Source organism: Protomyctophum parallelum (assembly GCF_964188405.1).
Source record: "Protomyctophum parallelum genome assembly, chromosome: 2".
Lineage (NCBI taxonomy): Eukaryota > Metazoa > Chordata > Actinopteri > Myctophiformes > Myctophidae > Protomyctophum > Protomyctophum parallelum.
This window is the reverse complement of record NC_139699.1, coordinates 14,198,326-14,225,139: the sequence shown is the minus strand read 5'-3', so window position 1 is coordinate 14,225,139 and position 26,814 is coordinate 14,198,326. Positions and strand designations below refer to the sequence as shown.

General features: G+C 44.2%; 1 protein-coding gene across 1 annotated transcript in view; it reads left to right on the top strand.

The window, feature by feature from the left end:
• The window catches only part of LOC310854527 (SH3 and multiple ankyrin repeat domains protein 2-like), a gene marked incomplete at both ends in the record, with an annotated part of 149,655 nt that overhangs the window by 99,621 nt on the left and 23,220 nt on the right, over nt 1-26,814 (top strand). The window contains 9 exon segments of the mRNA XM_083759207.1: nt 278-413; nt 2,825-2,905; nt 9,636-9,680; nt 13,724-13,836; nt 14,390-14,495; nt 17,261-17,749; nt 18,767-19,060; nt 20,653-20,931; nt 26,632-26,804. Of these exon segments, the coding sequence (XP_083615333.1) occupies nt 278-413; nt 2,825-2,905; nt 9,636-9,680; nt 13,724-13,836; nt 14,390-14,495; nt 17,261-17,749; nt 18,767-19,060; nt 20,653-20,931; nt 26,632-26,804 (1,716 nt within the window).

Genomic DNA, 26,814 nt, shown 5'->3' with positions numbered 1-26,814 from the left:
CACTTTTAACCATTATTTAAAACTTTACCTGCTGAAAAAAATAGCAGGTCTATGAGCTTGTAGATCTGCTATTTCTGAAAAGTCTTCTAGGGTGGTTCCTGGAACAACATATTTTCAGATGGGGGGTCGGCGGCCGATTACATATAATTCTGGGGGTCCTTGTCATGAAATAGTTTGAGAACCACTGACATGAACTGAAACAGAAAACTGTCAGGATTTCGAAGACATTTAGTAGAATCAGTTCTCAGTCCTAAACGGTGTTGAACTCTGTCTCCAGGTCAACCAGGACAATGTGGTGAAGGTGGGCCACCGGCAGGTGGTCAACATGATCCGACACGGAGGGAACCGGCTGCTCATCAAGGTGGTGACGGTCAGCCGGAATCTGGACCCCGACGACACCGCCCGCAAAAAAGGTACACGCTTCTTCTGACCTCATGCCTCCCTCCCATATGCTGTAAGCAAACTCCAATACCAATGCAACCATTATCACCAATGGCAGTTGCATTAACAAAACTGTTTTGTTGCAAGTTGCGTCCTTCTAATGAATGTTAGAGTCATTGAAAACACACGACTCTGCTTCTGGTGACTGATATTGTCCTTCTAATGAATGTTAGCTCAATGGCCTAGAGTGTCCGCCCTGAGACTGGGAGGTCGGGGTTCAATCCCCGGCCAGGTCATACCAAAGACTATAAAAATGGGACCCAGTGCCTCCCTGCTTGACACTCAGCATCAAGGGTTGGATTGGGGGTAAGTCCCTGCGACATACTAGCGTCATGTCAAGGGGGTGTACTTGTACATCAAGCTGCCTCACGCTACAGAAACAGGAGATATGGGCCTCATGGCTCGGCAAGGCTACTTAGGCTACTTAGACTCATTGCAAACACATCCCTGCTTCTGGTGACCAATATTGTCCTTCTAATGAATGTTAGACTTGTTGAAAACACACGTCTCTGCTTCTGGTGACTGATATTGTCCTTCTAATGAATGTTAGACTCATTGAAGATACACGTCCCTGCTTCTGCGTGAACCCCAGTTTGTCATGACCTGAAAACCATGGTTTTTAAAAATAAATGTTATTTGCAGAAAGTGATGCTTACCCCACAGCCATGGGGCACAACTGTATGACATTTTAATGGCAGTATAATAATGTCTGAGCTGTTTAAACTTCAAATTATGTTAATTGGTTCCCAACAACTAAAAAGTGTATCAGTTATTGTGGTTTCCAAATAAGGGTTGATTCCGTATTTAACGGAATGGTTGGGTTGGCGACCCCAACAGCTCAGAGCTAAAGCCTCGTCCTTTACAGATGCGTTCAGGAACTTCAGGTACATCATAGGTTTGAGGTTAAAAAGCACTTTTCATAAGACATCAAACATGATCAACACCTCTCTAACTGTCTGTACCACATGACACAATCTGAACATGAACAACATGAGACAGACTTTACTTTATGTGTAGTGTAAGAGGCGTTGCCTTGAACTGTCAATCATAACTTGTCTACTCTTCCATTGGCTAGAGGTGGTCTCCCCGCTCTTCCATTGGTTGGAGGTATAGTGTCCCTGCTCTCTCATTGGTTAAGAGGTAATTTGACACCTACCAATCTGAGAACCCATTTGGGGCACCACGTTTTTTTGTGTCGAAACAGGAACTTGGTTTGACTCCTCCCCTTCCCCTAGTCCACTTCCCCCCCGGGTGCTCCTGTGTTTGTTCCTATTAACAACAACACTACATGTTTAAAGGAGTAGTTTAAAAAGAATAATTATTATTCATTATTATTATCTTCCAATTCCATGGATTGGAGATATTTTGGTTTTGTTGCATTGCTGAGCCAATCATTTTGATGATCAGTAGGACAGTAGTAGGGGACTCTTTGAGTGACCAGTGGTCCTTGAGGGGGTTCCAGGTGGTCCCCAGCTAAATGATGGAGAGTTGGTAACCAAATACATCCTTAACTCTTGATGAAATCAAATTTGACTTATGGACCCCTACGGGTAACATTTGGTTTAATTTTATGCTCTCAAGAGTTAAATTACTGTTAAACATCTGCATTACGTTATTTACAAGATGTCTACACATTTAGATAGAATGTAGAAGAATTGTTATTTTTGATCAACGTTCTCCTGTTATCTCTCCTAATGGTACCAACAATGGTACAGCATGGAATTGTGGAGAAAATCTTATCCAACGACAACAAAATATTGGTACGTTTTGGGTCTGAGAGGCTAAACGTCATCAAATGGTGGTCCGTGGCTCCAAATGACCGATAAATACCGGACCTTGATATGAGAAGGGTTGAAAACCCCCTGCCGCAGGTAACGACTGGCTCAGGAACGCGACAAAAACAAAACAAATCTCCATGAGGCTTCATGCACCTGGTGTGCAACCAATGGAAATTATTACTACTACTCCTTTTAGGGCAGTGTGGCACCGACACATTCAGAATGTGTCGCTTGAGAGATGAGCCGCCACCTGGTGGTCGACAAGAGGTACTGCTTGGAGCTAGCTCATTGATGGCGACGACATCTCCCCCTGGTGGTGTAGTCAGTCTGCTGCAGCCACATTTCACTGCTCATGCAGAACATGACGTATGAATTCATGCTATGAATTCATAAATCTCTTCTCGTCTCTCTCTCTCTCTCTCTCTCTCTCTCTCTCTCTCTCTCTATGCTTCTCTCTATGCTTCTCTCTCTCTCTCTCTCTCTCTCTCTCTCTCTCTCTCTCTCTCTCTCTCTCTCTCTCTATGCCTCTCTCTCTCTCTCTCTCTCTCTCTCTCTCTCTCTCTCTCTCTCTCTCCCTCTCTCTCTCTATGTCTCTCTCCCACCAGCACCCCCACCACCAAAGCGAGCCCCCACCACAGCTCTGTCTATGCGCTCTAAATCCATGACCTCTGAACTGGAAGAACTTGGTAAGAAGCCTAACCCCACCCCCCTCTCTGTCTGTCTCCGCCCATCCCGTCTTATTGGACCGACTCTGTCTAACCCCGCCCCCCTCTCTGCTCTTCTCTGTCCTCATTGGTTCTTTATTCTGTTGACAGTGGATATAGGTGAGTACTGTAGCGAGCAGCTCTGTCCTCATTGGCTCTTTATGCCGTCGATAATGCTGATCCCAGTCGCTGTTACCGGGCGGAAACCATGCAAATTGCAATGTCCAAAACGGAGACATGTTTTTAGTCGATGATTTAGTCTCAGTCTTATTTAGTCTCATTTAGAACAAAAAATGTAAAAAAAATAAAAAAAAATATGGACATAAAGATGTTTCTGCCCGACAGCAACGGTCTGTGAATTCATTTTAATTGATCTATTTAATTTAATTGAGTCGTTCCATTTCTGCTTTGCTTTGGCTGTCATAAATAAAACAAAACAAGTTTCCCCCATTGTTCCCCATCTCTGATGTCATAATGGTGGCACCGTGACGTCATATGTGATGTCATCTGTGACATCATAAGTGACGTAATCTGTGATTTCACTGTGACATATGTCATCTCGCCATGGAAACATTGATCGTTTGAAAATAGACGTACACCACACACAAACACACACACACATTGTTAGCTTATACATCGGCTATTTTCACTATATTTCTAATATGGAGGTTATTGGTCAATTCATAATAGCCTATTATTGTCTGGGTCCCAAAGAGTCCCTTTCTAGAAATGTAGTGGAGTCAAAAGTACCAATATTTCTGTTGGAAATGTAGAGTTTGAGTGAAAGTCTGTACACTGTGTGTGCTCAGGTTGGCTGAAGACCTGACAATGATTGTCTGTATCACTGAAGACATGACATGCTTTTTGTCAAAAGTATCTAGTATCTAGTCTAGAACAAAAGCCAAATCAAACAACAGTATAGTGAAGACATACTCTTGGAAAAGAGTATATATTTATGTATTAATGTAATACTTTTGGCCAAGCCCCTAGGGCCAATAGGCTTGTTTCCTTTGTGGTCCTCTGTAGACTGTATAATATCGGAATCGGTCTGAATCGGTATCGGCCAGATATGGCCCTGCAAATAATCGGAGATCCGATATCGGTCATAATTTCATTATAATGGTGGCAGCCCTATTTTTGTGTTATCCTTTTTGGCCCGGCAGAGGACTGAAACCTTGGTTCGGCTCTGTAGAGCCTACAATGTGACGTCATTTGAGGTTCGTGGGGGGGGGGTACCGTCCTAAAGTCGGCTCTTCGGTGCTACTGCAAATTTCTGATGAGCCGAAATCATTTCGTCACTACAGCGGTAAAATAGGAGTATGAATCGGCCCTTACCCCCATGCAAATTTGTGCATTATTCTCTTGCTTTGCAGTGAAATCTTGACTAGAATGAATCTCAGCTTGGCTTTATAGTTTGCTCCATGTTGCCATTATTGTTATTATGTGCCGTTTGAGCAGTTTATACTGCTCAATGTGATTCTTATAATGTGTGTGAATAATAATAATAAAAAATATCACGCAGTGATAATCCTGAGTGCTAATTTAACTCTGATTGGGCACAAAGGTTAAGTTCTCACTCAGAATGCGTTCTTTATGCATAATTCATTCTCTCACATGAAGAAATTAATTCATGTGGGATTGATATCTCACGTACAAATCATTCATTTGGGATGCTAGATGATGATAAATGCACATACAGTAGGCTATAGAATGCTTTTATTTTGACGGATGGAGTACATATTAACCCCCGTGGAGCGCTGAAGTCACGGAGTTAACTTTCTCCATTTTAAAATCCCATGGACCTTTATGACATCACGTCATTATACGAATCGTGTTCCAAATTTGAACGAAATTTGTCCGGAGATTCTGCCAGGGAGATGGCTGGGGGGTTATGGATGTGACATCACCAACCAGTAAAACATATTGAGACTTCTCTTTTACAAGTGGGAACTGGCCAATAGGCAGAAATACAATTACACTTCAATACTAATATCGTATTATGTCACAGTATAGAACAGCAAATAAAACATCCATGATACACCTCAAAGTACCTATGAAATAAATACAACAAATCAAAGTGCTAATATTTTAGTGACATGGCAAATGGGCAAAGGTTATAGAGGTGACATCAGGCTATTATAGGCTGGGGGGTTATGGAGGTGACGTCAGACTATTATAGGCTGGGGGGTTATGGAGGGGACATCAGGCTATTATAGGCTGGGGGGTTATGGAGGTGACGTCAGACTATTATAGGCTGGGGGGTTATGGAGGTGACGTCAGACTATTATAGGCTGGGGGGTTATGGAGGTGACATCAGGCTATTATAGGCTGGGGGGTTATGGAGGTGACGTCAGACTATTATAGGCTTGGGGGTTATGGAGGTGACATGAGACTATTATAGGCTGGGGGGTTATGGAGGTGACATTAGGCTATTTTAGGCTGGGGGGTTATGGAGGTGACATTAGACTATTATAGGCTGGGGGTTTATGGAGGTGACGTCAGACTATTATAGACTGGGGGGTTATGGAGGTGACATTAGACTATTATAGGCTGGGGGTTATGGAGGTGACGTCAGACTATTATAGGCTGGGGGGTTATGGAGGTGACATGAGACTATTATAGGCTGGGGGGTTATGGGGGTGACATTAGGCTATTTTAGGCTGGGGGGTTATGGAGGTGACATTAGACTATTATAGGCTGGGGGTTTATGGAGGTGACGTCAGACTATTATAGACTGGGGGGTTATGGAGGTGACATTAGACTATTATAGGCTGGGGGTTAACAGAGGTGACGTCAGACTTCAGTCTATACTACCGGAGTCCCCCAGGGTTCTATACTGGGGCTCCCCTAGGTTTTGTATTCCCTCTACACCACATGTCTTTGACGGAAATGGCAGATCTACAAGCCTAGCTATAGCCATTTCCACTGAACGTTCTGTGGACCCAGAATAGAGACTCACTAGGGTTCATGAGAGAGAGAGAGAGAGAGACCATGTCTTTCTGAGGTCTCAGACATTGTTTTCCTGTTGCTCTCCTAAAGCCACACTGAGGAAAAAGAAAGGTGGAGGTAAGTTATTAGAAGCATGTTTTGCATTCTATGAATACTGCACTGTTATGTCTGTCATATGATATGTCAATCACATGTCTTCTCAAATATTTTTTACAACACTGTGTTGTCTCTTATCCTGTTTTCAATACCGTAGCAAATAAAAAACGTATTTGAGGGGCACTAGCCCCTCCTACATCCAGGTTTTAGTGTCCGTCCACAAACTTCGTCTTAAACAAACATAAAATTCCCATTGACAAGGAATGGAGAATTTTAAGTCATAGTGTCTGAGCAAATAGACTTGGTGTCTATTTGACATCATAACAGCGCACCTTAATTCACACGGGTGTTATTTTTTAATATCAGTTATCTTAAAAAGATCTGGTAGTTTCTTCTCTTTTCTGCTAGTTATTGCATCGCAATTAATAAAAACATAATAAAATCTATTTAAATTGTCACCAGTTTGAATGCCCTTGTTATCTATTGTTTATTGTCTAATGTGATATTTTTTACTATTTGAGTAAATAAATCCTAGTGATAAAAAAGGAAGGATTTTGGACATAACAGCTACGATAATGGCATGTTGTTGTGGTCGGTCAGAAATCTCTTATCTCCAGATTTAAATGTGGTAAATTAAATGTAGTAGTATAATCTACAATCATACTGCAGCGTCGGATTGTAGATCCTGAGCTTGTAGATCTTGTCGTTGTTTTTGGACATATGAGTTTTCTGCCCGACATAATGTCAGTATCACATCCTGTACGTCAGTGCACGTCCGTCACGGTAATGACACAATGTATATGTATCACATGTCGTCAGTCGGTGTAATGACACAATGTATATGTATCACATGTCGTCAGTCGGTGTAATGACATAATGAATGTATCACATGTCGTCAGTCGGTGTAATGACATAATGAATGTATCACATGTCGTCAGTCGGTGTAATGACATAATGAATGTATCACATGTCGTCAGTCGGTGTAATGACATAATGAATGTATCACATGTCGTCAGTCGGTGTAATGACATAATGAATGTATCACATGTCGTCAGTCGGTGTAATGACATAATGAATGTATCACATGTCGTCAGTCGGTGTAATGACATAATGAATGTATCACATGTCGTCAGTCGGTGTAATGACCTAATGAATGTATCACATGTCGTCAGTCGGTGTAATGACCTAATGAATGTATCACATGTCGTCAGTCGGTGTAATGACATAATGAATGTATCACATGTCGTCAGTCGGTGTAATGACATAATGAATGTATCACATGTCGTCAGTCGGTGTAATGACATAATGAATGTATCACATGTCATCAGTCGGTGTAATGACATAATGAATGTATCACATGTCGTCAGTCGGTGTAATGACATAATGAATGTATCACATGTCGTCAGTCGGTGTAATGACATAATGAATGTATCACATGTCATCAGTCGGTGTAATGACATAATGAATATATCACATGTCGTCAGTCGGTGTACAGTATACTGTGCATCGCGTTCCACAAGCCTCCATGTCGTTTTATTGTGTTAGGCCCAAACCACACCAGCTGCAGCTCCTTGCAACTCCTTGCAATAAAACAAACCACACCTATGCAACTCCTTGCAGCTGCCATTGGGAATATTGGCTGCAAGTAGTTGCATGGCGACCCTCTGATGTGGTTAGGGCTTTAGATTCACGTTGTTATTTTTGTTAGATTTTATATTGTTTTCAACTCAACTCACCTCAAACTTTATTTATATATCACAACGACCAATGGTCGACCAAAGTGCTGTACAGGTATAAAAAAAAAGACAGAACAACTGTTCTGTCTTTTTTATTTTATTTATTGATTTCTTTTTTTTTCCTTTTTTTTCTTTTTTTTTATGCAAACATAACAAAAGTGCATAACAACAATATGGAGGAACAGAGAGACAAAATAATAAAAAATAGAGCTATAGACAGTATAACATTTACATAATCAGGCACTATCGAAGGCCACCGGGAAAACTACTTTTAACTACTTAAGTGCTAAAGACGTCTACAAGGGCTAAAGACCTATCAAGTGAAACCTAGGACGTCTACGGTCTACAGACGTCTTATAAGGCGTTTTATATTGATTAATGTGATTAATGCCCAGACCCTGAGCTACATCCGGCTAGCTCTGGAATGCTAGCACGATGTATGACTCGAAATCCAAATGGTCGCACCCATTGACTCTTTGGGCTCCATTTTCGTCACCGCTAAACCCCTTATCCCTAAACTTCTTTGCCTTTTTTTTTTACTATTTTGCAAAACATTTTTGAATAGTTAAAATGGCCAGTCTACAAGCTCACAACGTGTCAATGTAGATTGGCTAGTTGAACTATTCAAAAATGTTTTTCAAAATAGTAAAAAAGGCAAAGAAGTTTAGGGATAAGGGGTTTAGCGGTGACGAAAATGGAGCCCTTTGTCTGTTTACCTTGTTCTGAGGTGTCTATCTTCTTTTTTGTGATGACCGATACGATGTGTTTTATGTGCGTGTGTGTGCCGTGCGTGCGTGTGTGTGTGTGCGTGTGTGTGCGTGTGTGTGCGTGTGTGTGTGTGTGTGTGTGTGTGTGTGTGTGTGTGTGTGTGTGTGTGTGTGTGTCATTATTCCAGTGTTCATTCACAGCCAGGTCTCCATGGTAACGGAGCTGCATATTGTCTAATGTGCTGCAGTAGAATATGAACAGCGGGAAAGAAGACTTTATACTTTGAGTGTGTATGTGTGTGTACGTGCGTGTGTGTACATGCGTGTGTGTGTGTGTACATGTGTGTGTGCGTGCATGCGTGTGTGTACATGCGTGTGTGTGTGTGTACATGCGTGTGTGCGTGCATGCGTGTGTGTGTGTATATGCGTGTATGTGTGTACTAGGGCTGACCTCGATTAGTCGAATAGTCGACTAATCGATCAGAACGGGTCTCAGTCGACTGACCACCTCTTAGTCGATGTTCATAAAAAAAATATATATATATATATTGTATATAAAATACAATATTTACAAAAATATACAAAGATATTGTATTATTCCACTAGGTCTGTGGGGGACATAAACACATTTGAACATTCTGACTGTTCAAATCTCCAATGTGCATGTGGAGTGTGTCTGCCTGTGTGGCAATGTAACACTGCCTGTGACTTGAATCGCACAGTGCGCTGGCCTGATAGACTCCAGAATCTCGACAATCTCACCTGCTGTGCTCAATCTGGCTAATGACAAGCCTCTCAGTCGATGTTCACAAAAAGAAAAAAAACTTTTTTTTTCTTTTTTTTTTGGGGGGGGGGGGGGGGGGGGGTATTCATCTATCAGTCGACTATACAAATCCTTAGTCGGGGACAGCCCTAGTGTGTACATGCGTGTGTGTGTGTGCATGTGTGCGTGCGTGCTAGTTGTTTTGTTTTATGTTTAAATAAACATCCATTTATTTCACACACACCATTGTTCCGACCTATCAACCCTTGAGGTGCACACTGCTCAAGCATCGTGTGATCTGTGTTATCGTGTGTGTGTGTGTGTGTGTGCGTGCGTGCGTGTGTGTGCGTGCGTGCGTGCATCACAGTCAAGGTTAAGGTCAATGATGTCCCTCTCCTCCCCTCTTGTGACCCACACCCCCCCCCCCTCCTGTGTGACCCCTCCCCCTCCTGTGTGTGTAGACGTTCAGAAGAAGAGGATTGTTTTCCACGTGGCTCTAAGTAATGGTATAACTACTCTAAGTATCCTCATTACTATGATCATTACTCCAAGACTATATAGGTATGACTCTGCATGGACCCTACAGTTTTACAGAGGCATGTTTGTTAACACTTCTGGTGCTGCCAGAGTCTTTCAGAATAAAGGCGCTAGAGTGCCAAGCAGATTTTACTCTGAGAAGCAATGCCTTGAGGGGCAGCGGTGGCCGAACGGTTTGCAGAGCGGTCTTGATACCGGAAGGTCGCCAGTTTGCATCCCCGGACCGGCACATTAAAAGTACCACCGCTGAAGTGCCCTTGAGCAAGGCATTGGACCCCCACCATGAAATGTTCTATGAGCAGGGTGTGGCTGTAAACAAGTCCTTGGCTTAGTCCACTTCCCTGGGTAAACAAAGAACTTTGCTTTGCTTTCCATTTCCCCCCCAAAACCGGGAGGCATCATCTTCCATTATACTACCTACGAGGTAGTGACCTCGCATGATCTCTCTCTTAGAAGCATTAATATTCCAAATGAGATGCTCGGTTGAGTCCCAAATTTCGATAGATACATTCTGATCAAAACCATGGAGAGCGCCATAGATTGAGATATTAGCATTAGTTTTGTTGGCCCGTAAACAAGGAAGTGAATGTCTGCGTGCATGTCCGGGGGCTCAGAGCTATAGGCGTTGCCTAGCAACGGGAGCTGTCAAGAAAATGGATTACTGCGATCCCGTTTCCAAAGGACCTAACGACGTGTAATCACGACCAAGGCACATCCCGGTTGTAATTGAGAGGGCACACAATAGGTGTTAAGGTCAGAGGTCAAAGGTCAGGGCCAGCTCCATGTGAGCTATAGGTGTGCTAAGAGCCCCCCCCCCTCCCCCCAGCGCCTTGATGAAAAGGCATGTGGTGTGCATATACATGTGAGTGTGCATGAGCGTGCGTTGCGTGCACATGGATGTGCGTGCATGAGCATGCGTTGCTTGCACATGAATGTGCGTGCATACATGATGGGGCACGGGCGTCCCCGGTTTGGGTTAGAGGTTAGGGACACGAGGATCCCCAGTTTGTTGGCGTTTGGAAACAATGGTCTGGTTTGCTGCCTTTCCCCCCGTGTAGGTTTGCATTTCGTTCGGGACACCGCGGGCTGCTGCCTTGGCAGACGTCCCTCGTTCATGTCGGTCATTAACGTCCCTCGTTCATATTGGTCAATAACTAATAGTTTGATTCTAAAGGCTGACAGCGGGACGACGCTGGGCTGTTTTGAAAGAGCGTTTGTTGGCATGGCTTTCTCTGCAGGCTGGCCACGCTAGATGCGCCTGGCTCGTTTCGTCAACCTGTTCCTGCCCTATCGTGTTTCGCTTGTTTTGTTTGCCTCATGTTTGTTTGTTGTTTGTTTGTTTGTTTGTTTGTTTTCCAGTCCTGTTTCAGCTTCACCTGCAGTTCCGTTTGGAAAACGCACTGTGGATATACTGTTGTGTTAAAGGCAGACTACGTAACCTTGTTTACTCGTTGTTAAAGGCAGACTACGTAACGTTGTTTACTCGGTGTTAAAGGCAGACTACGTAACGTTGTTTACTCGTTGTTAAAGGCAGACTACGTAACGTTGTTTACTCGTTGTTAAAGGCAGACTACGTAACGTTGTTTACTCGTTGTTAAAGGCAGACTACGTAACGTTGTTTACTCGTTGTTAAAGGCAGACTATGTAACGTTGTTTACTCTGTGTTAAAGGCAGACTACGTAACGTTGTTTACTCGTTGTTAAAGGCAGACTACGTAACGTTGTTTACTCTGTGTTAAAGGCAGACTACGTAACGTTGTTTACTCTGTGTTAAAGGCAGACTACGTAACCTTGTTTACTCGTTGTTAAAGGCAGACTACGTAACGTTGTTTACTCTGTGTTAAAGGCAGACTACGTAACGTTGTTTACTCGTTGTTAAAGGCAGACTACGTAACGTTGTTTACTCGTTGTTAAAGGCAGACTATGTAACGTTGTTTACTCTGTGTTAAAGGCAGACTACGTAACGTTGTTTACTCGTTGTTAAAGGCAGACTACGTAACGTTGTTTACTCTGTGTTAAAGGCAGACTACGTAACGTTGTTTACTCTGTGTTAAAGGCAGACTACGTAACGTTGTTTACTCGTTGTTAAAGGCAGACTACGTAACGTTGTTTACTCTGTGTTAAAGGCAGACTACGTAACGTTGTTTACTCTGTGTTAAAGGCAGACTACGTAACCTTGTTTACTCGTTGTTAAAGGCAGACTATGTAACGTTGTTTACTCGTTGTTAAAGGCAGACTATGTAACGTTGTTTACTCTGTGTTAAAGGCAGACTACGTAACGTTGTTTACTCGTTGTTAAAGGCAGACTACGTAACGTTGTTTACTCGTTGTTAAAGGCAGACTATGTAACGTTGTTTACTCTGTGTTAAAGGCAGACTACGTAACGTTGTTTACTCGTTGTTAAAGGCAGACTACGTAACGTTGTTTACTCTGTGTTAAAGGCAGACTACGTAACGTTGTTTACTCGTTGTTAAAGGCAGACTATGTAACGTTGTTTACTCTGTGTTAAAGGCAGACTACGTAACGTTGTTTACTCGTTGTTAAAGGCAGACTACGTAACGTTGTTTACTCTGTGTTAAAGGCAGACTACGTAACGTTGTTTACTCTGTGTTAAAGGCAGACTACGTAACCTTGTTTACTCGTTGTTAAAGGCAGACTACGTAACGTTGTTTACTCGTTGTTAAAGGCAGACTACGTAACGTTGTTTACTCGTTGTTAAAGGCAGACTACGTAACGTTGTTTACTCGTTGTTAAAGGCAGACTATGTAACGTTGTTTACTCTGTGTTAAAGGCAGACTACGTAACGTTGTTTACTCGTTGTTAAAGGCAGACTACGTAACGTTGTTTACTCTGTGTTAAAGGCAGACTACGTAACGTTGTTTACTCTGTGTTAAAGGCAGACTACGTAACGTTGTTTACTCGTTGTTAAAGGCAGACTACGTAACGTTGTTTACTCTGTGTTAAAGGCAGACTACGTAACGTTGTTTACTCTGTGTTAAAGGCAGACTACGTAACCTTGTTTACTCGTTGTTAAAGGCAGACTATGTAACGTTGTTTACTCGTTGTTAAAGGCAGACTATGTAACGTTGTTTACTCTGTGTTAAAGGCAGACTACGTAACGTTGTTTACTCGTTGTTAAAGGCAGACTACGTAACGTTGTTTACTCGTTGTTAAAGGCAGACTATGTAACGTTGTTTACTCTGTGTTAAAGGCAGACTACGTAACGTTGTTTACTCGTTGTTAAAGGCAGACTACGTAACGTTGTTTACTCTGTGTTAAAGGCAGACTACGTAACGTTGTTTACTCGTTGTTAAAGGCAGACTATGTAACGTTGTTTACTCTGTGTTAAAGGCAGACTACGTAACGTTGTTTACTCTGTGTTAAAGGCAGACTACGTAACGTTGTTTACTCTGTGTTAAAGGCAGACTACGTAACGTTGTTTACTCTGTGTTAAAGGCAGACTACGTAACGTTGTTTACTCGTTGTTAAAGGCAGACTACGTAACGTTGTTTACTCTGTGTTAAAGGCAGACTACGTAACGTTGTTTACTCTGTGTTAAAGGCAGACTACGTAACGTTGTTTACTCGTTGTTAAAGGCAGACTACGTAACGTTGTTTACTCTGTGTTAAAGGCAGACTACGTAACGTTGTTTACTCTGTGTTAAAGGCAGACTACGTAACGTTGTTTACTCGTTGTTAAAGGCAGACTACGTAACGTTGTTTACTCGTTGTTAAAGGCAGACTACGTAACGTTGTTTACTCTGTGTTAAAGGCAGACTACGTAACGTTGTTTACTCTGTGTTAAAGGCAGACTACGTAACGTTGTTTACTCGTTGTTAAAGGCAGACTACGTAACGTTGTTTACTCTGTGTTAAAGGCAGACTACGTAACGTTGTTTACTCTGTGTTAAAGGCAGACTACGTAACGTTGTTTACTCGTTGTTAAAGGCAAACTACGTAACGTTGTTTACTCGTTGTTAAAGGCAGACTACGTTACCTTGTTTTGTGCTTACAGACAAAGCGGACGAGATGACGCCCGCTCTGAAGAACGCCACCGTCGACATGAAGGTAGCCACAATTAAGCCACGCCCATCCAGTCGCTGCTTGGTCACGTCCTCTGACCTGAATGTAAGCCAACGTAATATAGACACTAATTAGTGAACATAATGAATTTTGTTTTGTTATGTAATGTAATGTAATGTTATTTGTCTGTTTGCAAAATATCACTATACTGTGTTCCTCAATTTAGCTGAATATGTTGTATTGTTTTTGTTAATAAGAATTATACGTAGAAAATACGGTTGCTGGGTGTGGGCTCTAGTAGCTCGCTAATCGTGGTGATGTATTGAACCACATGACATCATCATGCAAGTCGCGACGAATCCGCTGGTAACAGAATTCCATTTATATGACAAAAAGCTTCACTTTTATGTTGTGCAAAAGTTAACGAAAATCACGTTCACTTTGCTGGAAAGAAAGGTTTGAAGTTACAATGAGTTTGTATAGGAAGAGTGTTGGGCAGCTAAAATTAATATCAAATATGTAAAAGACGTTTTTTTGCTATTTAAAGTTCAATATCCCTTTACATAGCTCTATATTGTGGTAGTAATCATTGCTATCGAGTGTTGTTACAGTGTTAATTAAACTGTCATTAACGAGGCGTTTAACATTGTTTTTTCAGTCCATGTATCATGATCGCCAGGGAGTAGCAGTGGTTACGCCGACTGTGCCAGGGGCGTTCCTGGGCTTACCGCTGAAGGGTGTGATGAAAAAACAGAAGTCCATAGGTATGCTGTGTGTGTGTGTGTGTGTGTGTGCGTTCGTTCGTGCGTGCGTGTGTGCGTGCGTGCGTGCGTACGTGTGTGCGTGCGTGCGTGCGTACGTGCATGCGTGCGTGCGTCGATAGAGACAGAATAATCCCTTCACTAATCCCCATCCCAAAAGCGATTGTCCAATGCCAATCCAAATAGTTTAGCAACCATTGCTAAGCTGGGCAAGCTTTCGTCACGTCATAGCTGTCAGTGTGATGTTGCATGGCTGTGTTGTTGAACACACACACATCTTAACGTCATGGCTGTGTTGTTGAACACACACACATCTTAACATCATGGCTGTGTTGTTGAACACATACACAGCTTAATGTCATGGCTGTGTTGTTGAACACATACACAGCTTAACGTCATGGCTGTGTTGTTGAACACACACACACACATCTTAACGTCATGGCTGTGTTGTTGAACACACACATCTTAACGTCATGGCTGTGTTGTTGAACACATACACAGCTTAACGTCATGGCTGTGTTGTTGAACACATACACAGCTTAACGTCATGGCTGTGTTGTTGAAAACATACACAGCTTAACATCATGGCTGTGTTGTTTGTTTTGTTTTTTTTTTTTTTTTTTTAAGATTTTTTTTTGCGGCTTACGCCTTTTATTGATTTTTTAAGGGACAGACAGTAGGCTGACAGGAAACGGGAGAGAGATGGGGGGATGACATGCAGTAAAGGCCGTGTCGGGTCCGGGAGTCGAACCCGCGGCACACTGCGACTGGATTACCAGTCCGGTGCCCAGACCGTTACGCTACGGCCTGGGCCATGGCTGTGTTGTTGAACAGATACACAGCTTAACGTCATGGCTGTGTTGTTGAACACATACACAGCTTAACGTCATGGCTGTGTTGTTGAACACATACACAGCTTAACGTCATGGCTGTGTTGTTGAACACATACACAGCTTAACGTCATGGCTGTGTTGTTGAACACATACACAGCTTAACGTCATGGCTATGTTGTTGAACACATAAACAGCTTTACGTCATGGCTGTGTTGTTGAACACATATACACAGCTTAACGTCATGGCTATGTTGTTGAACACATACACAGCTTTACGTCATGGCTGTGTTGTTGAACACATATACACAGCTTAACGTCATGGCTGTGTTGTTGAACACATACAGTACACAGCTTAACGTCATGGCTGTGTTGTTGAAAACACACAGCTTAGCTTAACGTCATGGCTGTGTTGTTGAAAACACACAGCTTAGCTTAACGTCATGGCTGTGTTGTTGAAAACACACAGCTTAGCTTAACGTCATGGCTGTGTTGTTGAAAACACACAGCTTAGCTTAACGTCATGGCTGTGTTGTTGAAAACACACACAGCTTAGCTTAACGTCATGGCTGTGTTGTTGAACACACACACAGCCTAACTTAACGTCATGGCTGTGTTGTTGAACACATACACAGCTTAATGTCAACGTCATGGCTGTGTTGTTGAACACACACACAGCTTACCGTCATGGCTGTGTTGTTGAACACATACACAGCTTAACGTCATGGCTGTGTTGTTGAACACACACACAGCTTAACGTCATGGCTATGTTGTTGAACACATACACAGCTTAACGTCATGGCTGTGTTGTTGAACACACACACAGCTTTACGTCATGGCTGTGTTGTTGAACACATACACAGCTTAATGTCATGGCTGTGTTGTTGAACACACACACATCTTAACGTCATGGCTGTGTTGTTGAACACATACACAGCTTAACATCATGGCTGTGTTGTTGAAAACACACACATCTTAGCTTAACGTCATGGCTGTGTTGTTGAAAACACACACAGCTTAGCTTAACGTCATGGCTGTGTTGTTGAAAACACACACAGCTTAGCTTAACGTCATGGTTGTGTTGTTGAAAACACACAGCTTAGCTTAACGTCATGGCTGTGTTGTTGAAAACACACACAGCTTAGCTTAACGTCATAGCTGTGTTGTTGAAAACACACACAGCTTAGCTTAACGTCATGGCTGTGTTGTTGAACACACACACAGCCTAACTTAACGTCATGGCTGTGTTGTTGAACACACACACAGCTTACCGTCATGGCTGTGTTGTTGAACACACACACACAGTTTAACGTCATGGCTGTGTTGTTGAACACATACACAGCTTAACGTCTGGAAAGTTATACATGACTGGCCCGCCCAGGTGTTGGCAATAATACTAATCACTGTAGTCTTACCATGCATTACATTAAAACTCATGTTGGACAGGTGTATAAGTTGATTGATTTGGATACTGTTTCTCCCTCACATTTCCTCGCATTTCTAGTTCATTGAAATAAATCTCATGCACATTTTTTTCTACAGGCCTGGTTGACTAGATTCACAAGACATTTTGAAGCTACTGAAATGATCGATTATTTAAATGGAGAAATCCCATCATTTAACATGCATCTCAATGGGTGAGAAGGAAAGCTTCCCACGTCTCCTCTCTTATAGTAACCATTACTAACGTGCCTATTGGACAAGGACGGTTTGGGGAGGGGCCTAGCGAAAGGCTAATTCTAACTCATTATACACATGAGCCGCTTCAGCCCCGCCCCCCTTCCAGTCAAACGTTTCAGCCCCGCCCCCTTCCAGTCAAATGTCCGAGCCCCGCCCACTTACAGTCTAAAGTTTGTCGTTTTGGGAGTTAAAATGAATTGGATCTTTGGAGAAAAGTAAAACAAATCATCAACATCTCTCTCTCTCCTATAGGCCCAGAGGAGGAGAGGCGAGGAGAGGGTTACCTCGTACCTCCTCTGCTGAAGTTCTCCCGCAGCCTCTCCATGCCAGACACCTCGGAGGACATCCCCCCTCCCCCGGCCATCTCGCCCCCCTCGCCCCCCGCCTCCTCCTCCTCCGCCTACAACTCGGACTCGGGGGGCGTCGGCCCCGCCATGGCCACGCCCACCCGGAGCTACGGCTTCGCCCAGAACTCCACGGCCACCAACGCCGTGAGCGCCATGACGCGGACGACAGACGCCGGCACGCTGCGGCGCGGCTACTACCGGCAGAGCTCGGAGCAGTTCGAGAGCACGCGGCTCCGCGGGGGGCGAGCGCACGTGCCCGAGAACCCGTACTCGGAGGTGGGGAACCGCTCGCTGTACGTCCCGGCCAAACCGGCCCGACGGAAGGGCATGTTGGTGAAGCAACCCAACGTGGAGGACAGCCCCGAGAAGGCCTGCCGCTCCCCTAAACCCAACCCCTCAGGTGGGTAACCCTAACCCGCCTCCCTAAACCCAACCCCTCAGGTGGGTAACCCTAACCCGCCTCCCTAAACTCAACCCCTCAGGTGGGTAACCCTAACCCGCCTCCCTAAACCCAACCCCTCAGGTGGGTAACCCTAACCCGCCTCCCTAAACCCAGCCCCTCAGGTGGGTAACCCTGACCCTTTTAGTCAGTCAGTCATTTTGTCTATTCATTCATTCTGTCGTCTTGGGTGTCCTGTTTTGTCAATGCCGGATTTTAAATAAATGTGTAATATCTTTGTAAACTTTTGATCTGACTTTGTGTCCTTTTATTATGTTATGCGAGGTGACCCGGAACTCTGAACCCCCCCTTCCCCCCACAAATGTGGTAATCTGGTTCTCCAAATTGGAGAAAGAGACTGATTTCCCTTTAGAACTGAATAGGAACTGAAGTGGGACTTTTCAAGTCAACAACTTCAAGTGGCCCCCATTTGTTTGTGGTTTTTCATGAATGTTCAAAGCTGTTATTTTCTGTGAAGTTTAATAATATTTTTTCCTTTAATCCCTGTTTCCGACTCTCATTTCATTGGTTTTCACTCACTCATTGAGCTCCTCATCCGAATCTGGTACATTTTCTGGTTTATACGCAATTAATGTATCTTTATACCCACCTTTATCATTAGTTATCCTTGTGCAACTTGTTACAAAAACACTGAATGATGTTGCTGTTAACAATGGGAAAACTAATTGCTTGGTAGGTAGAGCTCTTGCCTTTGCAACACAAGGTCATGGGTTCAAATCCGGGCACCGCCAACTCAGTGTATGAGTCTTCAAGAACCTTTACCTGCTCTCCAAGATAAAAACCGACCCTGTCGCAATTCCATGGTCTTCTTTTTCTCAAGTTTAGTCTTCCGTGTTTCTATGGCTTATTGTGGCTTATTCTTATTGCTTATTGCCTTCCTGCTTCGTCCTGCCTTATCGCTGCTTGTAGCGATTTCGTTCTAGTTATTAATTATAGTGATATTGTCGCCCCCTGCAGGGCCCACAGAGCGGACCACCATCGCCATCCCCACCATCATCATCAAGGAGCCGTCCACCAGCAGCAGTGGGAAGAGCAGCCAGGGCAGCAGCATGGAGATCGAACCCACCACGCCCGAGCACCCCGCCGGAGGGGGTGGGGGGCTGCGGCCGGAGGACAATCAATCCTCGCTGGCCAACCCCTTCGCGGCGGCCATCGCCGGGGCGGTGCGGGACCGCGAGAAGAGGCTGGAGGCCACCAGGAAGGGCTCGGTGTCCTTCCAGGACATGGACATGGGAGACGATGACATGACGGGTAAAATAAACTAAACTATAACAACCCCCTGCAGGTCACTTTGTTGTTTCTAGTTCGTAAGAAGAGAATACAGAGCACTCACGGAAATGTCCTTTAGTTTAAGGCACTTCATATTATTTTATAATTCGCATAGTATGCCGCAGAGCAGACAGCACGATGTACGTGTTTCGGTGTATAGCCTTCGTCAGCGTTGTAACTTAAGTTTCTAAAACTAAAGGACATTTCCATGAGTGCTGGTATTCTCTTCTTAGAGATTGTGTGTGTAAAGTTAACTTTCCTCGACTGCACACCGCTAAGAATGTTCAGAGAGACTATGAGGGTTTGGAGTTGTGTGGGCTTCCTTGTAGTTCCTAGCGTTTTAATCTCTACTTCCTAGCATTTTAATCTCTAGTTCCTAGCATTTGAATCTCGACTTCATAGCATTTTAATCTCTAGTTCCTAGCATTTGAATCTCTACTTCATAGCATTTGAATCTCTACTTCCTAGCATTTTAATCTCTATTTCCTAGTATTTAAAGAACTAGTTCCTAGCATTTTTATCTCTAGTTCATATAAATTTAATCTCTATAGTTCCTATAATTTTAATCTATAGTTCCCCTAGCATTTAAATATCTATAGTTCATAGTATTTGAATCTCTAGTTCCTAGCATTTGAATCTCTAGTTCCTAGCATTTGAATCTCTATTTCTGAGCATTAATAATAATAATAAACTTTATTTGTATAGCACCTTTCATACCTAACTGCAACTCAAAGTGCTTCACAGGGCAGAACATAAAATAGAAATAAAACACAGGCAAGCAGTAAAACAATGGTAAAGAGCATACTAAATAAAAGCATAAAAATATAGATGGACGAAAAACTAAGCACAGCAAATCAGTCAGAATAGAGAGACTAAAAGCAAGAGTAAAAAGGTGGGTATACAGAGGGTGCGTGTCTAAGTTGAAATGGAAGTCTATTCCAGGCTGTAGGCCCATTGAAGCAGAAGGCTGCCTCACCATATTTTTTTGTAGACACTTTTTTTAGGCACTTCAAGCAGGCCAGCAAGCAGGCCAGGACCTGAGGGGGCGGTTAGGAACTCTACTTCCTAGCATTTTAATATTTTCTTCCTAGCATTTGCATCTCTAGTTCTTAGCATTATTTTGAATCGCTAGTTCCTAGCATTTTAATCTCTAGTTCTTCTATAGAGCGTCGCAGTCCCACCCCCTCGAGAGACCCGGAAAATAAATCCCCGTTCATCCTCATAGACTTTTCAGAAAGTATTTATTTAAAGACGTTTACGCCGCGGACAAAGCCAACTCTTGTTGTGACAAATCATGACAATAAACACAATGTTGTGGGCCAAACAAAGAATTAGAAAAAAAGGCAGGTTACAACACTTGTTTTTTTGTTTTTCTTCTTTGTAATTATTTGTTTGGTCCAAAATATTGTTGTCTACTTTCTGAAATGCCTATGGGGAAAATGCATTGGGATTAATTTCCTGGGCCTGGCGTCGTCATGAAAGGGGGCGGGACTGCAACACTCTATAGCATTTGATTCTGTGTGCATACTTTGTCGAGCCGTCACCGGGTTTAAATGTGCACCCCCCGACGACAGGTCCCGCTCCGATGCCTCGTCTCCGCCAGTCCAAGTCCATCGACGAGGGCATGTTCAGCGACGAGAGGCTCCGCAAGATGATGGCGCCGCCGCCCGCCGCGCTGCTCCTGGGCCGGCCCGTGGGCGGCGGCAGCGGCAACGTGACGGACTTCAGCAGCCCCGAGCCCACGGTGGTCCGCGAGCCGCTCCACAGCCGCACCGGACACTACCCCAACCTGGACAGTCCCGTCAGCCTCCCCGCCACCTCCCCCAAGTCCTCCTACTACAGCACCAACAACGGTAAATGTAGCCTTGCCGAGCCATGAGGCCCATAGGGCAGGAGCCTATCTCCTGTTTCTGTAGCGTGAGGCAGCTTGATGTACAAGTACACCCCCTGGACATGACGCTAGTATGTCGCAGGAACTTGCCCCCAATCCAACCCTTGATGCTAGGGAGGCATTGGGTCCCATTTTTACAGTCTTTGGTATGACCCGGCCGGGGATTGAACCCCTACCTCCCAGTCTCAGGGCGGACACTCTAACCACAAGGCCACTGAGCACCAACAACGGTAGCTGTACTGTCCTCAATATAAGTGGCTAGATATCTTGACAGTCAGATAAACTCCTCCTTGACATTAAGACTCTGAAGACAGTTGTTTCCAAATCCACAGGTTTACTAACATCAAAGAAGTGTGAAACTGAAACATACAAATAAAGCATAATCAATATCCACAATATATCAAAAATAATCATGTACAATCATCAATGAACATCTAAGCATTAGTTACATACCCATGATGCTATCAAAAGGCGTATATGCAGGTAGATGTTGCTGGATTATCATAGACAAAAACACACAGTTTCTCTGTGCTCAGCCATGTACTAAACTGAATTTACTTCCTGGTTACAGGTGATCACATGACATTCTGCTGGTCACATGACTACTGATACACTCTGCTCTTAAAGTGACCACACACAATTGCAGAGCAGCATTACTTTAAACAAAACACATTTGTAAAATATTAAATTGCAACTTGAAACGTTGTAACTAAACACTCCCCGTCTGGCGTGGTTACACGTCACTCAATAAAGCTAAGACACATATCAAAACTTCTAAGCATTTGGGGGGATAAGAAGCACAATTTCTGTAACAGGCCTTCGGAAGAGTGAAGTCCCTCCTGGTTTAATGACCTTCACATCGACCTGGCGCACCCTGCCGTCTTTGCTAGGGAAGGTTTGAGTTATGAGTCCAAGAGGCCATTCATTTCTTGAGACTTGACTGTTCTTGAGGAGAACAACACTTCCAGGCTCAATGTTCGGTTGAATGGACTGCCACTTTCTGCGTGGCTGTAGTGTTGGGAGGAATTGCTTCCGCCATCGGTCCCAGAAGGTGTTGGACAGGTGCTGAACCTGCCGCCACTGACTCTTGTAGAGGTCCGAAGCTCCAAAGTCACCTGCAGGAGCAGGTACACTGTTCACTTTCTGTGTGAGAAGAGCAGCTGGTGTGAGTATGAAAGAGTCATCGGGGTCAGTTGTCACAGGCACAAGAGGTCTGGCGTTGATAATGGCTGCTACTTCTGCCATAAAGGTTACCAGAACTTCATGTGTAAGTTTGTCTTTGAGCTGGAGAAACATGGAGTCGAGAATTCTCCTTGCGAGACCAATCATTCTTTCCCAAGTTCCACCGAAATGGGAAGCATGCGGAGGATTAAAGGTCCAAGTGCAGGCTTGGTCTGCTAGGTAGGTCTTCACAGCTGTGTTGTCAATGTTTGAAAGTATCTTCAAGTCCTTGCATGCACCAACGAAGTTGGTGCCACGGTTGACTGGTGCTACAAATCCGAGGGGATCGTAGAGGCTGTTAATGATGGATAAAACACCTCGCCGGGTGTAAGGTTTTATCTTGTCAGAGACACTGAAGAGGAAGCAGTCCGTTTGGAGGTTCCAATTGAGTCCAAGACTGCGTTGCATTGGGATAGTGTCTGCCTCGAGGTCGAGGTCTTTAAGGTTGCTTGCATGGTCTTTGGGCGGAAAGGCTTCCATGAGCTCTTTGTTGTTTGCCGCAATCTTATGCAGCCTCAGGATTGATTGAGCGAGGACGTCCTGTGTCTTTTTTAGCAAGTCGATAGCGGCCTCGACTGTAGGCAAGGACTTCAGACCATCATCTACATAGAAGTCACGCATTACACAGTTCTTGACGTCAGGGTCGACGTGGAACTCGCTGCTCTGAACAGATTGGTGTAGGCCAAGAATAGCCACTGCAGGTGAGGGGCTATTACCGAAGACATGGACTGTCATTCGGTAATCGACAATCTCTTTGGAGGGGTCGTTCTCTTGGAACCAGAGGAACCGTAGGAAGTTCCTGTCTTCTTCTCTGACTAGGAAACTATAGAACATCTGTTCTATGTCTGCTGTAAAGGCGATTGCTTCTTTCCTGAAGCGGATCAGTACACCAAGCAGTGTGTTGTTCAAATCAGGCCCAGTTAACAGCACATCGTTGAGCGATACACCATTGTATTGGGCAGTAGAATCGAACACCACTCGGATTTTCTTGGGTTTCTTTTGATGGTACACGCCGAATGTGGGCAAGTACCACCGCTCCTCCTCTTCACTGATAGGAGGGGCTAACTCAGCGTGGCCATTTTCTAACATCTTGTCCATGAATCTGAGGAAGTGTTCTCTCATTTCAGGCTTCTTCTCAAAGTTGCGCCTGAGAGACATGAGACGTTTCAGTGCTTGAGGCCTGTTGTTAGGGAGCCTTTGTCGTGGGCACTTGAAAGGTAATGGGGCAATCCAACTGTTGCTTGAATCTCTCCTTAGTCCTTCATCCATAATTTCCATGAAGGAGATATCCTGAATTGAGTGAGCCACTTGATTGTCATCTTTAGTTCGCTTAAAGACAGTGCATCCCAAGTGATCAGGATCACAGGTGGTTTTCTCCTCAGATGTTGGGGGGTGGTTGGTGACTTGCACATCACTGTACGTTTCCTTTACATGGAACACGTTAGGGCATGGTTCAAAGAGAGTAGGGCGTTTTGGCTCTGAGGTGTTCGTGAAGAAGGTGTTGACCGATGGTGGTTTGTGGACGCTACCTAAACAAACATTGCCTACAATGACCCAACCCAAATCCAACTTCTGAGCATAGGGTAGGTTGTGAGGGCCGTTCACCTGTTTGCGGACTTTATGTACCCTGATAAGGTCCCGACCCAAGAGAAGCAAGATTGGGGCATGTGGGTCGATGTCCGGGATGAGGTGTGCAACTGACTTTAGGTGTGCATGATGAAGAGCGACATTGGGGGTTGGAATATCATCTCTATTATTGGGAATGTCGTTGCATTCTATGAGACTTGGTAATGAGATGCGAACAGTTCCATCCAGAGATTCCACTTCATAGCCACTGGCCCTTCTTCCTGTGGACTGTTTTACTCCAGCACACGTTCTCAGCGTGTAAGGAGCGCTTGGACTTTGGTCACTGAACACGTCGAAGAACTGTGAATGAACTAGCGACCTGTTGCTCTGTTCGTCCAAAATTGCATACAGTTTCACTGCTTTGTCTCTTTGGCCAGAAGGATATACTTTGACAAGACTGATTTTGCAGCACGATCGGTCTGTCAGGTCTCTGCCACAGACTTTAGTGCATCTGGTGGTAACCTCAGATTGGGAGGATGTTTCCTCATCCTCCCCGCCGTGCTCAGATGCAGGAGGCTCTACTGTCCAGGGTGCGGGTGCGGGATGAAGCGCTGTGTGGTGTCTCTCACTTTTACATTCGGAGCATTGCACTTTAGCTTTACAGTCCTTAGCAAAATGTGTAGACGATGAACAGCATTTAAAGCACACGTTATTCTCTTTTAAGAATGTCTTGCGTTCTTCGATGGGCATTTCCCGAAAGGCACGACACTTGCGTAGAGGGTGCGGTTTCCTGTGAATGGGGCATAGCTTATTGCAGTCATCAGATTTAGTTTGGGGCTTGCCAGCATTTGAGGTGGCTTTAGGAGAAACCTCGGTTTTGTGGACATAGACTTCCTGTGGTCTGTTTGACTTCCAAACTGTTTTCTCAGTCTTGGGAGCCGTGTCTGATTGAGACAAGAAGTTGAAGCTTGGATCGCTTACAATGTTAGCCTCTTGGTTAATGAATTGCACAAAGAAGGAAAAGGGGGGATAATGGACATGATTTCGATATTTATAGGATGCGCCGGCTGATGCCCACTTTTCCTGTAGACGGAATGGGAGCTTCTGCACTATTGGGTTGACTCCTCTTGCTGTGTCGAGGAGAGCGAGACCTGGCAAGTCTCCTTCTCGCTTGGCAGAATTAAGTTCCATTAGTAGGTCACTCAACTTTGTTATTTTAGAATAATCTCTGCCTGTTATTTTTGGAAAGGTTTCAAGTCGCTTGAACAGACAATCTTCAATCACTTCTGGTGAGCCATACGTTTGATCAAGTCTGTCCCATATCATTTCCAATCCATCCTCTGGGTGATTGATGTGTATTGCTCTTAACTGTTCGACTTGTTCTGCTGAGTTTTTACCAAGCCATTTAAGCAGAAGATCCATCTCCTCACTTGGTGTCAGATTCAATCCAGTGGTTGCAGACTCAAAAGAGCGTATCCAGGCTCTGTAGTTCTGAGGCTTGTCATTGAATTGAAGTAAGCCTGTAGCCACAAGCTCACGACGGGCTAGGTATCTTACAAAGTCACTAATGTTCGAGCTGTCATTTTTGGGGTTTGGAGAGGGAGAACGGCTGTTGTCACTTTGCAATCTGGAATGCCGAACATAAGTAGCATGTTGCATTTTGGAATTAACTTTACGTGGCTCATCAGCAGGATTTGGTGTGATAGGATAATGTGGTTGGGAAGCAGTATTAGCTTGATCTGGATAGAAAGGTTTGGCTTCAGATTTGAGAAGTGAAAGGCGTGGTTCTGTTTTTAATGGGGGACTATTATCACGTGCCTGGCGTTCTGCTTGGACTTGTTGTGACTGTTGCATTTTAGCGTGGTCAATGACATATTGTTCGGTGCGTTGTGCGGCGTCCAAGGGAGCAGAATCTAGGTTTAACTCACAACTGAGTTTCTCACTAGTTGCATCAGCAGCAGCTTCGAGTATTTCCGCTTCCACTTCTGCTGCAGCTGCCTCTTTTTTATAGTTGAGCATGTCCATGGATGTTTCCAAATCCACAGGTTTACTAACATCAAAGAAGTGTGAAACTGAAACATACAAATAAAGCATAATCAATATCCACAATATATCAAAAATAATCATGTACAATCATCAATGAACATCTAAGCATTAGTTACATACCCATGATGCTATCAAAAGGCGTATATGCAGGTAGATGTTGCTGGATTATCATAGACAAAAACACACAGCTTCTCTGTGCTCAGCCATGTACTAAACTGAATTTACTTCCTGGTTACAGGTGATCACATGACATTCTGCTGGTCACATGACTACTGATACACTCTGCTCTTAAAGTGACCACACACAATTGCAGAACAGCATTACTTTAAACAAAACACATTTGTAAAATATTAAATTGCAACTTGAAACGTTGTAACTAAACAGTAGCGTTGTACAACGATCTGCTGTAGCCCGTCACGCCCGCTGTAATGTACTGTAACTGCAAAAACGTCCTTTGGAAATAGGTTGTCAAGCAAACCGACTAGCGGACACAACTCAAACAGGCGTCTTTTAAGGTTTTATTGTCACGCGCGCACACGCACGCACGCACGCACGCACACAGACACACACACACACACACACACACACACACACACACACACAGGACAGCACTTTCTACTTGCAGATTAAAACGCTGATGTACCTCAATCTAAAAGTAAACAAACAAATTAGTTAACGTCAGACCGGTGGCCATTTTACCCAGGAATCAACCTTACAATGCATTCACTCATGAATGTCCACAGGATGGCACTATAGAAGGTCACATATTGTGCAACGTATTTCTTTAGTATATTTACGTCTCTACAACATCGTGTTACCATAACAACAGGTCATTCTGCTACAGGTACCTACCTCCACCCGGTGACCGGCAAGCCCTTGGACCCCAACTCTCCGCTGGCGTTGGCTCTGGCGGCACGCGACCGCGCCATGCGGGAGCAGAGCCACGCCCAGAACCAGAACCAGAAGGAGACCGCCGCGCCGCTTCCCCCAAAGGTTACAATGGTATGGGATT